At 41.2% G+C, this 15,414-nt stretch overlaps 1 protein-coding gene across 2 annotated transcripts; it reads left to right on the plus strand.

Moving 5' to 3' along the window:
* The first annotated feature begins 656 nt into the window (after positions 1-656).
* Positions 657-15,148, plus strand: LOC311495914 (unconventional myosin-Va-like). Of its 2 annotated transcripts, XM_084555569.1 has the most exons (40): positions 657-982; positions 1,296-1,406; positions 1,943-2,114; positions 2,367-2,511; positions 2,617-2,773; positions 2,860-3,003; positions 3,271-3,352; positions 3,479-3,586; positions 3,709-3,815; positions 3,928-4,193; positions 4,275-4,356; positions 4,444-4,584; positions 4,717-4,842; positions 5,430-5,513; positions 5,801-5,926; positions 6,220-6,317; positions 6,420-6,506; positions 6,653-6,761; positions 6,865-7,076; positions 7,166-7,322; positions 7,517-7,756; positions 7,915-8,163; positions 8,491-8,584; positions 8,676-8,818; positions 8,982-9,095; positions 9,441-9,575; positions 9,725-9,781; positions 9,917-10,144; positions 10,237-10,304; positions 10,592-10,666; positions 10,749-10,947; positions 11,152-11,245; positions 11,360-11,503; positions 11,603-11,757; positions 11,846-11,935; positions 12,032-12,182; positions 12,272-12,551; positions 14,091-14,265; positions 14,352-14,432; positions 14,516-15,148. In XM_084555569.1, exons 1-40 carry the CDS (start codon positions 956-958, stop codon positions 14,666-14,668), a joined length of 5,466 nt encoding a protein of 1,821 aa, XP_084411695.1. In that variant the 5' UTR covers positions 657-955; the 3' UTR covers positions 14,669-15,148. The 2 variants fall into 2 exon arrangements, with proteins under 2 accessions (XP_084411695.1, XP_084411696.1); XM_084555570.1 differs by lacking the exons at positions 657-982; positions 1,296-1,406; positions 1,943-2,114; ... (1 more) ...; positions 2,617-2,773; positions 2,860-3,003 and having other exon boundaries at positions 3,113-3,347.
* Positions 15,149-15,414: the final 266 nt, after the last annotated feature.

Here is a 15,414-nt window from a genome sequence, read left to right on the forward strand (position 1 = left end):
TAATTTTCCTCTCTCCTATCAATAATGAGCATGTTGTATACATTTACACAAAAAAAATATAGGCTACAAACATTTCTGCATCTATAAGGACTCAGCTGAATTTCTATGAGACGAGTCATGTTTAGAATTGGTATCACGTTACACCAATCAGCCACAATATTAAAACCACTGACAGGAGAAGTAAATAACATTGACCATCTTGTGACAATTCAGTGTTTCGCTGTGAAACTTTTGGACCTGGCATTCATGTTGATTGTTACTTAGACATGTACCATCCACCTAGGCCAGACCAGGCACCCCCACCCCATAGAAATGACACTCGGCATCAGCCATCCCCACGAGGACGCAGCCTGACAAAGGCACACACACAAAAATGATTTATGAACAACTCAAAAAACATGAAAAGTAGCGCAAAGTGTTGACCTGGCCTTCAAATACACTAGATCGCAAACTGATCAAGTATCTGTGGGATGATCCACAGAGGCCACTCCCCTCAACCCATAGGACCCAAAGGCCTCCACTAACAACATCCTGTTACCAGACACCACAGGACACCCTCAGGAGGCCCATGTCTATTCTCTGTTGAGTCACAACTGTTTTGGAGGCACAACGGAGACCTACACAATATTAGGTAGGCGGTCATAATGTTATGCCTGATCGGCTTATACACTCCGTGGTTCATAATGGTGTCACCTCCACTTCTTCTTCGGCAGTTTACCGCGTTGGCCGCTAGGGGGCGCGCAAGGCGCACCAACGCAGAACGTGTCGGAGCCGGTCGGGGCACGCGCAGCTGTCTGTTGCAGCAGCAGCGGTTGAGTCCTCCCGTAGCTGAGAGCACCGAGACCAGGACAGGAGCTCAGAAAAGTTTTCTTGTTCCAGGAATCACGAAAATGTTCCACCCTCCTCTCTGCGGGCACAGGACGTTTCTGAAATCCCACTGAGCAAGCTGAAGGACATGGCAGCCTCTGAACTTTACTCCAAGGTAGGAAGTCTAGGTTAAAGTTAATACAACGGTTTTCTCCACCTAGCTAAACCCGTAGTTTGGGTTAATTAACATCATTTATTATCGAGAAAGTAGTTTTACTCAAGTTCACTCCAAAATATACCGAACAACATTGTCTTTTAAAATCTTCGTTCACGACTTTTCTTTAAACCTCCCCTACAAAGTTAACTATTCTGCCATTTCCCTGAAAGTTGTTTTTTTTGTTTTTCATTTGTTTGTTTTAGTTTTGTGTGGGACTGTGTGACTGTAAGTGGTTGAATGGCTCTGACCCGGTTTCCGATCTGTCCATCAGTATGCCCGTGTATGGCTCCCAGATGCGGCAGAAGTGTGGAAGTCAGCAGAGCTTATCAAAGACTACACTCCTGGGGACCTGTCTCTGTCTCTACAGCTGGAGGATGGCACGGTGAGACAGACAAACAGAGCTCCACACGGAACACACGCATGCAGGCACCGACGGGGAGATAGAGGCACTGGGATGGGTGTGATGATCTGTCAGAAAGCCATGCACATATTTCTCTGAGCCTCGTAAATTTACATGTGCAGTGAAGGCTTATTCGAGTCAGCTGTGTTGTTTGACAAAAAGTGCAATCATTCTCTGTCAAGTCAACAGGCGGTACAGAAAGTTTAAGTACTGGCTTTAAAATAAAGTGGACTGAAGCGTTGGAAATGGTGGTTTAAAAGTCATGCTTCAGCACTGCTGCTACCTGCAGCTGCAATGTCGAGTTTGGGCATGCACATCAGGTATGGAAATGAGGCCTAAGTGTTATCCTGAGTGAACATGAACAGGCCAAGCACAGTGGCTGCTTGTTAGCTTTAACATAATGCTCAACTGATGCTAATATTTCTGTATTTAACCATCCAATCTTGTACTTTTCTACTGGTTGTTTCTTGTGTTTTAATATACCCTAAGCTACCTTTTTTTTTTTTTCATCTTTCCAGAAAGTGGAGCACAAAATAGATCCCCGAACCAACAACCTGCCGCCGCTTAGGAACCCCAATATCCTGGTGGGGGAAAATGACCTCACAGCGCTCAGCTACCTCCATGAGCCGGCAGTGCTACACAACCTTAAAGTGCGCTTTATTGACTCCAAGTTGATTTACACGTACTGTGGTAATGAGCTCCACTTTGACTCACACTATCACTGTAGACTTTGGAGCGCTGCTCACTCTACGCTCAGACGTAATCTACAGCACATTATGCTTATGATCAAGTTGCATTTAAAGGAACACAACACAGAAACGTACTACGTGAATTAACGTTAAAGAAAGCACACAAAACCGCTCATTAATTTGACTAACTTTCAGGTAATCAAAGTTTATTATGTTTTAATAGTCTGAGTGTTTTTCTCCTTGTGAAATTCAGGAATTGTCCTGGTTGCCATCAATCCTTACGAGAGCCTGCCTATCTATGAAACTGACATCATCAATGCCTACAGTGGACAAAACATGGGGGATATGGACCCCCACATCTTTGCAGTAGCTGAGGAAGCATACAAACAAATGGCCAGGTTTGGACTTTGATGAGTAAATTTTATTTTACATTTTAAAATGCGTTCATTTCCATTTGCGCCGACACTTGATACTTGGTCTGTATGTTGTCACATTTTATGCAGAGATGAAAAAAATCAATCCATCATAGTGAGCGGTGAGTCTGGAGCTGGCAAAACCGTCTCGGCTAAGTACGCGATGCGTTACTTTGCCACAGTGAGCTTCTCTTCTAGTGACACCAATGTCGAGGAGCGAGTCCTTGCATCCAGTCCCATCATGGAGGTAACATTTAACAGTGTGGGGAAAATGAGACAAAATTATAAAATAGCGTAAACTGCTGAGACACCTGTATTTTTTATTTTATTTAGGCCCTTGGTAATGCCAAGACAACAAGGAATGACAACAGCAGTCGCTTTGGGAAGTACATCGAGATTGGGTTTGACAAGAAGCATTCTATAATTGGGGCTAACATGAGAACCTACCTACTGGAAAAGTCAAGAGTTGTGTTTCAGGTAGATTTCATGTGTGTGGATTTTGCATGCATGCCTTTAGGTGACAGCCTTCAGAGTGGGAATGTGGCCCTTCATATCTTTCTATCATCTGGGTTTCTCCTCACTTAATTGATTTAAAACAGTCTCATGTTCATGAAACTATGCACCAGCAAACAGCATTAACATCACGCAGTTTAGCCTGCCTTGGCCTTGACTCAGAGCAGTGGTGAATGTGTTAGAAGTGTATTTCCTGGCTACTATTTTAACACCTGTCTGCACCACTTTCAGGCCCACGAAGAAAGAAACTACCATATATTCTACCAGTTGTGCGCCTCCTCACATTTACCAGAGTTCAAAGCCTTCAAGTTAGGTATCACTATCTAAAATATCAGTTCTCTTTTGGTAGTACTGGCAAATGATCTACCACATAATTTCAATGGCAGTTGTAACAGGTAATCTAAAGTAATCCAGTATTTTATATGATTAATATTTGAAGGTTGCGCAGAGGATTTCCACTACACTAACCAGGGTCAGAGCCCAACCATAGATGGAGTCGATGATGCCAAAGAGATGCGCAATACCAGGAGAGCTTTCTCAATGTTAGGTAAGTGTGTCTGCATGCACGTGCAGAGCAGACAGTGTTGTGTATATATTTATATGTATATTTCTTGCTAAGCAATTGTTGAACATTATTGATAATAAAGTATTATTTTGTTTTCATTGTAGGAATTGGTGAAAGTGATCAAATGGAAATCTACCAAATTCTGTCAGCTATTCTCCATCTTAGCAATGTGGAGGTTAAAGATCTGTCAGCTGACAAATGCAACATCTTGGTAAAGAATATTAAGTTTTTTTATCTTCTGTAGTGGATTTTAATGTTATGCCTTAATGTGTTATTTAGGATGCGTTACCTGCACAATATAATTATTGTGCCTGTATTTCCAGCCGGATGATGTCCACCTGATGGTCTTCTGCGAGCTGATGGGAGTGCCTTGTGAAGAAATGGCTCATTGGTTATGTCACAGGATGCTCAAGACGACCACAGAAACATATGTCAAGTCTGTTTCTAAAATGAATGCGGTCTATGGCCGAGATGCCCTAGCCAAACACATCTATGCCAGACTCTTCAGCTGGATTGTCGGCAGTATTAACAGCGCCTTAAAATCTGCACTGAAACAACATTCGTTCATCGGAGTACTTGATATTTACGGGTACGTCTGTAGGGTTTTTCTGTTCTTGTTCCAGAGATGAACAGATATGTTGTTTTAATTCAAACATTTACGTGTCTTCAGGTTTGAAACGTTTGACGTGAACAGCTTTGAACAGTTTTGCATCAATTATGCCAATGAGAAGCTTCAACAACAGTTCAACCTGGTATGTGTCTTTCCCTGCTTGGCATGCTGGCGTTTTAGTCAAAACAGACAGTACTCGTAAATCATTTTTAGCTCCCTCTCCTTCCAGCATGTCTTCAAACTGGAGCAAGAAGAGTACATGAAAGAGGAGATCCCCTGGACATTGATCGACTTCTGTGACAATCAGCCATGCATCAATCTCATTGAGGCAAAGCTTGGGATCCTGGACCTCCTGGACGAGGAATGCAAGGTACAATACCATTTCTGTTTTTGTTTTTTTCTCACCAAAAGTTTGTTCCGCTCCTCCTGGAATCTCCACCACAATATGTGTGGAGGTTATGAGTAATGCCATGACTAACTGAACCTCTTCCTCTTTCCACAGATGCCGAAAGGCTCTGATGACACATGGGCACAGAAACTGTACAACACCCTCCTGAAGCAGAATGCTCACTTTGAAAAACCCAGATTATCGAATAGAGCTTTCATTATCCACCATTTTGCTGACAAGGTGATTCACGATTGTATGGCTCATTCTGAGTTGGAGTTTATCCCAGGGGTTAGCGTAGCTGAGAAGAAGAAGAAGGCATCGAGTTTATCAGGGAAAGGACATGTGTGGGATCTTTCTGCATGGACTTTGCACGTTGTGTTTGTATCTGCATCGGTGCTCTCCTGATGTTCAGGTGTCTTAATGTTATCCAGGCGTGTACAAGTTCACACAACTGGGAACCCTAAATTGCTCATAGGTGCAAATATTTGTATATGTTATATAGTCGCCGTTTTGACAGACTGGTGCCTACTGCATGGTTATAACCCAGCTTAGTGTGTGCTGGGAGAGGCTCCAGCTCCCTGCACCCTGAACAGAACAAGCCCTGTGAAAAATAAACGGATGGATGTATGACTCATATTTACTAATCAGGAGCACCAAGAGCTTTAAGTGTGGAATTGTGATGACAAGCTTAAAAAGCCAGACTTCAGTTATATTACCACAAATGTTTGATGATTCTGTTTATTGGAACCACACTAATCAGTCTCTGGATAACTGTGACCTTTGCTCTTTTACTCAAAGAACATGTGTGATCTGGTCTTTGTGCCTAGGTGGAATACCAGTGTGTGGGCTTCCTGGAGAAAAATAAGGACACAGTCAACGAGGAGCAGATAAATGTGCTCAAAAAGGGCAAGGTGAAATACTATGATCACAGTTTATTATATTCTCACTTGTAGTCATATCCCATAATATATCTTTGTTAAAGTCACTGTAAGAAATATATTTAATTTTAACATCAGCAACTCTTTGACTGCCAAAAAAAACAAGAGAGAGTATTTTTTTGCGGTAGGTTTGTGGGCACACACCCTTGAATTGTTCCAACATAACTATTGGAGGAAATACTCTCACTTTTTAATTTTAGATTGAAAACACTGCCACCTGCTGTTCAATGACAACTCTGTGATCTCTGAAAATGTTTTAGTTCGAGTTGCTGCTGAGGCTGTTTGAGGATGATGAGAAGACAACACGTTCTGCTAACAAACCTGCTGGCATCACCGGAAGGGCCAGGCCAGCCCAGAGAGACAATAAGAAAACAGTGGGACTGCAGGTGAGAACATTACGAGGACGCAACATGACATTTGGTGGCGTGCAACTCTGATTGTTATGAAAACCCTGGAGAAGTAGGAACAGTATGGAAACTATGATTTAATTGATGGGTTTCCTCAGTTGGTCGGTGTCAAGTCTGTGTGAGGTTTCGTTTACTTTAGGGGAATAGAAATCAATCAGAATATGTGGGATTTGATAAAAGTCAAAATGGGCAAGTAAACTGTTCACATTTAAATTGAATGCTAATGTTATGTTTTTCAATTCATGGCAAGTACTTATTGTCTTTTTATTCAGTTTCGTCAGTCTCTGCATTTGCTGATGGACACGCTAAATGCTACAACTCCTCACTACGTGCGCTGCATCAAGCCGAATGACAATAAATCTCCATTCACGTAAGAATGATTATTTCACTTTTCATTTTCATACAGTTAAATTCAAGCACTGATTAAAGACTTGTACACTCATTTTGTTATGGGTGTTTGTTTTACATAAAGCCTGGACCCAGTCAGGGCCGTGCAGCAGCTTCGAGCATGTGGCGTCCTCGAAACAATCCGGATCTCTGCAGCAGGCTTTCCTTCTAGGTACCACATTAACAACAACATCTAGTACACAGCACAGGGCCATGAGCAAATATACACACCATTACATTGCTATATTTCCTAAACCTATAGAACTTGTATATGCTACTTGTCCCATGTAAGTGATGAGTATGAAATGGAAATTGCAGATGGACATATCAAGAGTTCTTCAATCGTTACCGGGTGCTCATAAAGCAAAAGGACGCTCTTCCTGATCGAAAACAGACCTGTAAGAATCTCCTGGAAAAACTTATAAAGGTATATCTGAACTGTCAGTAACAAAATAAATATAACTTTCCCAGACCAAAATAAAATAGGATATTTATACTATACTACATATGCAACTGTGTTTTGTTCCTAGGACCAGGAGAAATATCAGTTTGGCAAAAACAAGATCTTCTTCAGGGCTGGTCAGGTGGCTTACTTGGAGAAGCTACGTTCTGACAAACTGCGTATGGCTTGTGTTCGCATCCAGAAGACTATCCGCTGCTGGCTGGCCCGCAAAAAGTATCTGAGGATGAGAGAATCTGCCATCACTATTCAGAAACATGTACGGGGCCACCAGGCCCGCTGGTGAGTGGAGACGTTAAACAACAGCTAAATATGAAGTATAACAGGTCTAGAAATATATCAAGCATTGGATGTTTTTTTTCTTCTGTCAGTCATGTCAAGTTTCTGCGGCAAACCAGAGCAGCTATTGTCATTCAGCGCAATGTACGAATGTGGTCGAGAAAGAGACACTACCAGCAGCAGCGCTCCGCAGCCGTCACTATTCAGTGCGTCTGGAGGGCCTACATGGCTAGAAAGGAGTATTATAAGGTAACGTCATCCTTGAGAAATGTAATAAGTAATAATTATAATTAGCAAGTCTAACTTGAGAATATGCTCAGGATAAGGACGTTGTTGACCAAAAGAATCCCAGATCTTCCAGGTTTGGAGGAAGCTGTTAACTGTTTCTGTGTAGAACTAATTGTACTTGGCGTTATCCTGTAAACTCGTCTCTCTTTTCACAGTTGATGTATGAGCAAAATGCCATGGTCATTCAGAAGTGGGTGAGATGCTGGCTGGCCAAGCTGCGCTACAGACGCATTCGAGCAGCCATTATCCTGCTGCAGAGCTGTGTGCGACGCATGAGGGCCAAGAAGGAATTAAAGAAACTGAAAGTGGAAGCGCGCTCTGTGGAGCACTTCAAGAAGCTCAACATTGGCATGGAGAACAAGATTATGCAGTTGCAACACAAGATAAATGAGCAGGTTAGTATTGAGTTAGTGTGGATGTCTGGTTTCATGTATGGTAAGTAGCTGTTTATTCTGTAACATAACCAAAAGACAAATTGCTGCTGGAGAAACATTGAGTCATTGGGAGTTGTCATATCACATGCAGAGCATGTGTGTGTTTTCCCCCCCTGCAGCAAAAAGAAAACAGAGAGCTCAGTGAGATGCTGAGTGTTGTGGAGAAGGCCCAGACTGTGGAGAGAGACAGACAGAGCAGAGAGATAGAAAATCTGCGTAGATCAGAACAAGAGGTCAGAGCCAAGGCAGAGAAGGTTCCCTCGCTGCTGGAGCAGCTCTCATTCCTTCAACAGGAACTGCAAAACACCCGCAGAGAAAAAGAAGACCTGGTGGAGCAGACAAAGGTCTACAAGGAGCAGACACAACAGGTAGGCCTATTCCACTGTGAGTTTACCCAGCTCTACAGCCTGGAAACTTTACTACAAGTGTCTACATACCAGCTAATTATCTGGTATGGTAATATATGTGTTTTATGACGTAGTATTTGTGTAGAAAGTATCATTTAGTTTTGTACTCCACAATCCTGAGACTATTCCTACAGTAGGCCGACAGCAGAGTTTTGTTTGTTGTTTCTAGTACATCTGAGTTTTATTCAGTCTTTTTATGATAAACTGTGTTTTTATGAATAACATTTTTTTTTATTTCTAATGTAGAGAAATAATTCTTAAAAATCACATGATTTCCCTCCTCATCAGGTTTTAGATGAGCTTAATATGAAGAACAGCTTAATGGAGAACAACATCGATGAGCTGAACAAGGAAATCCTTGAACAAGCCCAGGAGCTGACAGGTATTGAACGATTCACCTCAAACCTTCACAGCTCATCAATAATACCCACATTTCGAATAAATTCAGTAAAGATTAAAATTCTTCCACATAGACATTAAAGGCAACACTGAGAACAGCAAACAGCTGGAGAAGGATTTAACGGAAGAACGTTCTCGCTACCAAAGTCTGCTGAGTGAACACCTGCAGCTGGAGGAGCTGCACAGAGACCTGAAGGAGGAGATGAATGTCAGCATTGTGAGGAACTTCACTTGGCTCACGGAGCACATTGAAATGTGTCATATGCAAAGAAGATGGTTGAATGTTCCAGCATATCAGAGTTCAGTGTATCCGTAACATTAAAAGAATGTTTCGTGCGATGGAACAAGTATAACATCTTTTCATTTTCACTCTTAACTAGATTTCAAGCAAATCTTGTCACAAGAGGACGGATTCCAACTACAGCAGTAACTCATCTGAGTTTAGTCTGAGCTTAGGCTCTACTGAGGGTGATGACATCTCTGTACAAGCACAGGTAATGTATGAAAAACTCTTCTGAAGGCTTGAAGGTGGTGGAGAATCATTACTATTTAATGTTTCAGCAAAGAAACCGTGTATGTGTGTGTTTTAAAGCATTGCCATGGTGGAAAAACTAATCTGCTGAACTGATGGATCAGTTACACATTAGACTAAAGTGTAACACTAGTAATTGGTTACTGTGTACATAATTAGATGACAAGGTTTGTTGTTACCAAATACTTTCAACTTGGAGCAGCTGTGGGAACATCTCTTTCTGGCCTTGGTGTTGTAATCCCATTAGTGCAGCATTCTAGTTACCTTGTGAAGAGATTTACCGTCCAAGCTTGCTGTGTTTTGTTAGGATGAAACCCCGGCTACAGCGGACCTGCCAATCCTTCTGAAGCTCCAGATGAGAGTGAAGGAACTGGAGCAGGACAAACAGTCACTATGGCAACAGCTGGATAAAAAAGAGGAAGCCCAGCAAGAAAAGGCGAAAGTATGAAACGAAAATGCTTTTCATCAGGAAAATGAAATATAAATCCAAAGAGATAGATCATTTGTTGTTATTGTTTATTTATTTTTAAGTATTTGTTATTTTTGGTTGCATATTTGATGCCTGCATAATGTGTATTTTTGTCTGAGAAGGAGGTGGAGGAGCAGAAAACCGTCGGCAGAGCAGAACTGGATTTGGAATCATTAAAGGTGAGTGTTGGTATATTGGGACATCTACAAAAAATTACCAAAAAAAAATACACCAATACACTGTATCTGTTGATTTTCAAACATTATTAATAGAAAACAAATATTTGTGGATGTTTTATACGTGTCCTAATGCAGCGACAAGAACTGGAATCTGAGAACAAGAAACTGAAGCAGAATCTAAATGAGCTGCGGAAATCTCTGACAGTTGAGAGTGGTGATTTAATACCCCCTGCCCCTGGCTCTCTGCCCTACAACATACTGCTGGACCAACTCAGTTCCTCCAATGACGAGCTGGACATGCGAAGAGAGGAAGTGCTGCTCCTCCGGTCGCATATGGTCCGCCAGGAGGCTCTTAAGCATAGGGTGAGAAAGTCAATGGCATTCACATTTATTTTTTAAGAGGAGTGTTTTTAAATGATTTAAAATGATTAATTATGTAATGAACTGACCTCCAGGACTCTGCGTTTGGCGAAGGTGTGAAATTAGATCTCAGCGAAATGCATTCATTACAAGATGTTAACAGGTAAGATCACATGACTTTTAGTAGTCTGTTGATTAGAGCAAAACTTAAGTTATATAATGCTGTTTGCGTGGGTCCCAGTTTGATCATCTTACTTATTAATAATGCTGTGGTTATTGTTGTGTACCGTTGGAATATACTGGAAAAATGTAATATAATAATGAATGATTAACCAAACTTTCATTCTTTGACTTTTATATTCGTTAAACAGGTATTAAATTGGATTCTGTTTGCAATTTCATTGTAAGTCCTGTAAGAAACCTGCAGAGCTTTTATTTCCTCCTCCTCAGATCCGCTGACATCCACACTCTGAATGAAGATGGAGAGCTGTGGCTGGCTTACGAAGGCTTGAAAGAGACCAACAGGTAATGAAGTAATATTCTGTAAGTAGTTTATTGAAGCAGGTTCATGCTATACGGAGCTGAAAGATATCCCTCCATCCTCCAGGCTCCTTGAGTGCCAGATGCAGGAGCAGGAACGTGTTCACAGGGAGAAGTACGAGATGCTGGTTGAGGAGGTGAACAAACTGAAGGAGGAAAAGCAGCACGCACAGAAGCTGTTGGCTCAGAACCTCCTCTTGCCTGAAGATGCCCGAATAGAGGCGAGCCTGAAGAACGAGATCACACGGCTCACCAGAGAGAACCTGGTGGGTATGGCCAGTGTTGGTCAACGTCTACTACGCTGCCTTTTATCGGTTGTTGTTATTATTAAGGAATATCTGTCCAACACTGGATCAGTATCTTGTCATCAAGTTGTTTTTAGGGTTTTTTTCAGTTTTAAAGGTCCATAGTCTCTGCCATGAAATATTCGTTTGCTCTGACGCTTAGAAAGTTTCCTTGCATGATTTCAGGAACTCTCGGAGCTTCAGGAAAAACAAGACGAAACCATACGAAAGCTTAAAAAACAACTTAAGCTTTACATGAAAAAAGTAGAAGATTTTGAAGGTAATCACACCGAACTAAAATGCACTTTTACATAAAAAGTTATTTTATTTTCAGTGTATTATTATCGTGACATTAATCCCGTCTTTGCTCATGTGGTGTCACTGCTGTGTTTAGCGACCGTTCAGCGAAAGAATAGCGCCTCCGTGATGAACGCCCCTGTCAGAGCTGTGAACATCACTCGCAAGGAGAAAGACTACCAGGGCATGTTGGAGTACAAGGAGGGTGACGAGAGCCGCCTGCTTAAGAATCTGGTCATAGGTATAATTATTGCTGCCAAAAGAAATAATTATTTGAATTTGTTTTCCACACTTTAGCGATACAGCGGTTCAGTATTTTGTTGTGTCGTGTTGTTCTCAGATCTGAAGCCGCGTGGCGTAGCGGTCAGCTTCATTCCAGGACTTCCGGCCTACATCATCTTCATGTGCCTACGATATGCAGACAATGTGAACGACGATCAGAGAGTCAGCACTCTTCTCAACTCCACCATCAGTAGCATCAAAGGGGTCATTAAGGTGCAGTTTATAACTTTGATTTGTTATAATGTCATAAATGTTTTGTTATTTTCGTTTTTTTGAGTACATCTTTACTCTGTTTCTGCAGAGGAGAGGAGATGACTTTGAAGTGGTGTCTTTCTGGTTGGCCAACACATGCCGGTTAATGCACTGTCTGAAGCAGTACAGTGGAGATGAGGTAATCCAGAGAGGGTGTTTAAACCAGTAAGGTGTTTACAACTGTACCTGTCCCTTATTTAACTCAAGGTGTCTGTACGTCCTTTGTGTGCTGTAGGAATTCACGATGCACAACACTGCTAAGCAGAACGAGCACTGCTTGACCAATTTTGAGCTGTCAGAGTACCAGCAGGTCTTTGGTGACCTGGCCATCCAAATTTACCGCCAGTTCATCAAATGCGTGGAGCGCATCCTGCAGCGCATCATAGGTGAGGAGACATATTCTCGCTATACGTAATACCAGACATCATGTTCTTAATAAGTCTGACGCCTCCCTTGATTTGTATCTCACGTCTAGTGGCAAGCATGTTGGAGCACGAGACAATCCAGGGTGTTTTAGGGTCCAAACCGACCGGGCTGAGGAAGAGGAGCACCAGTTTCCCAGAAGAGGCTGTTACAGTGGAAGTCCTCCTGCAGCATCTTAGCCTCATCCACACCACCATGAAACAGCATGGGGTGGACCCGGACCTCATTAAACAGGTGGTCAAGCAGCAGTTTTACATCATCTGTGCAGTCACACTCAACCATCTGCTGCTGCGGAAGGACATGTGCTCCTGGAGTAAAGGTCTGCAGATCAGGTAAAGCAGGGAACACACAACAGGCACGACGTTGTACTTTATACAGTAATATTAGATGCGAAGGAGAATATGGATTGGATGTTTTTAAAATTTTTGTTTACATCAAGGAAGATCTTTGACTCCTATAGAGCTGAAGATATAAGACTTTATTTAATGGCTGCATAGTGACATACAATAGAGATATTCTGAACATATAAACACTTATTTTATACTTTTGAAGACGTTTCACCGCTGTTGTAATATTGTGCGAGATTACACTGTTTGACCTCATGAGGGCACTATAGTAGAAAAACAAAAGATATAAACCATGACACAATCTAGTTACAGAAAACCCACACTATCATTCTTTGGTTTAACTTGGACGAACACTGACTAAGAAGAAGTGTTTATAACATTGATTAAATACAATAATTTGATATAATAATAACAGGCCATCATGTGAATCTTCTGATGGTAATTAATACAGAAACATAATGTTTCCCATTAAGCAGTCCCATGACAGGAGGATTTTAGAGTTTGGTTCAGTGCTGACTCGTCTTAGAGTCTGAACCACTTCCCTTTTTTTATCACTAAATGTAAAGTTCATAATTAAATTAATTCTGGTGATAGTTTTAAGGCATAGAGGTAGAACCGTTCTACTCTCATTTGATTGATTGTAGGGGTGGGACTGATTTAAAAAAAAAAAAAATAGAATTAATTAGAGACTTTGTAATTAATTAATCTCGATTTATCACATTTTAATCGCATAAAAATATTTGCCCCAAAAAGCAACATGTTTTTAATTTAAATTTTTGTGGACGACTGAATCAAATAATAGACTCAGACATGAATATTGTAAACTCAAGCTCTTTTAAAGTCTGGAAAAATGCATTTAATTGAATTTCAATTCAAAACAGTAGAAAAAGAAAGAAAATATCCCTGGCCAAAACTGAACAAAGTGCCACTGTAACTACTTTAAGTACTTTTTCAGAACAGTATTGACTTTAAATGGCAAAAAAAAAATGCTTGGGTCGCTGACACGTCTTGTCCGTTCTCGGACCGGGACTGCTAGCGCTAACAGCTCCGGCGGTTTCTGTGCTCACTGCAACATACTTTGCATTTAGATGGTACCATAGGGTTGAAGTGCTGGTATGCAAACTCTTTTTTTGCACAAAACCCCACTTTCATCAAGGCTTCCATCACGTAGTCTTTTTTTAAAATAAAATGTGCCTCCCATCAGTCCTAGCAACATACTTTAATCCGATTCCTCCATTTTGGAGGAATCGATCTCTGACGTGTGCATAAGTGTAATCGGTGTACCAGGAAATCGTGCACTGACAAAAGTTCTGCGTTGTTTGAAACGCAAACTGCGATTAAATGCGTTAATTTTTTGGTAATTAATTAATCGTAATCACCGCGTTAAAGTTCCACCCCTAATTGATTTACATACATGTCTTTGTTTTCGCTGTTGTAGTTGCAGAGAACTGAAGCCAGGATGGATCTACCTCGACAGTATCTATGCATAATCTGTTCTTCTCCTCCACGCTTGTCTGCTTTCAGGTACAATGTTTGGCAGTTGGAGGAGTGGCTGTCGGAGAGGGAGCTGACAGACTGCGGAGCAAAGGAGACTCTGGAGCCTCTCGTACAGGCCGCACAGCTTCTGCAGATCAAGAAAAAGACAGAAGCAGATGCCCAAGCTGTCTGCAACATGTGTACTGCCCTCACCACAGCACAGGTCCAGCCTCAGTAAAGACTCCGATTTCTACATCTGTTAATAGAATACTTTTTAAGTTATCTGATCATTGTTTGTTTTTCTTTTAGATTGTCAAAATACTGACTTTGTACACCCCAGTGATTGAGTTTGAAGAGCGGGTCTCTACCGATTTCATCGCAACTATTAAAGTGAGTAATGTTTTGTGCTCTTTTATTGTCAGTTTTATATTTAGTAATACTATTTATCTACCTTTTTTTTTTTTATATTTTAGAACCTTTTAAAGGACAGAAAGGAATCACCAACCTTAATGATGGACGCCAAGAAAATCTTCTCTGTCACCTTCCTGTTCACGCCCTCCTGCGTTCCTCTGGACACCATTCAGATCCCTGCTAGTCTTAATCTGGGCTTCCTTACCCGCATCTAGATCACTGAGCTCTGACACTCGGACCTCGCTCTCTGAATTCTGCCCACCAGAGTAAAATATATATTTTTCACTAAAGTTTGCACAAGGTTATTTTCATGATCAGCTTTAATTGTAACACTCCAGAAAGCAAGAGTGTGTTGTTTACATGCACCTGTGGAAAAAGTAACGACTGTATAATCAGAGAATATGGTAAAAGCATATTAAAGGTCATCTCATGTCACAGTTTCCTGGAAACTATGAATTGTTTCATCTCAAAAAAATGGGTTGACGTGCATGTGATTTCTAAAATGTTAGAAATGTCTCGGCATGAAATTCAGGAGTTTTATTTCTGTAACTTTCCATTTCTGTAACTATTAATGTTGGGTATTCATGTCAAGACAGGGAGAAGGAACAGAAAATAATAATCCAACCCTTTATCCTGTATATGTGCGTAACTAGTCTTAATGTCGTCGGTCGTATTAAAGGCTGCCTTTTCAGTAAGACCTGGTTTGATGTGCTTCAACATACTGTAGAGCCTCACTACCTCATGATGTGATCTCGCAACTCAAGCTTGTTTTTGCCAAAGGTGTGGTTTGACAGCAGACACATTGCTGTAATATTTCTCTCCTAACACTGGAGCGCTAAATGCTGTGTTTGCTTTGACACAACGTATAAAAGTATATATTTAATAGTAGATGTGCTCCATGAAACACACTGTAAGATCTATAGAATTCAGTCTGAAATTATATCAGTCAAACATAAATTCT

Source organism: Chelon labrosus (genome assembly GCF_963514085.1).
Source record: "Chelon labrosus genome assembly, chromosome: 11".
Lineage (NCBI taxonomy): Eukaryota > Metazoa > Chordata > Actinopteri > Mugiliformes > Mugilidae > Chelon > Chelon labrosus.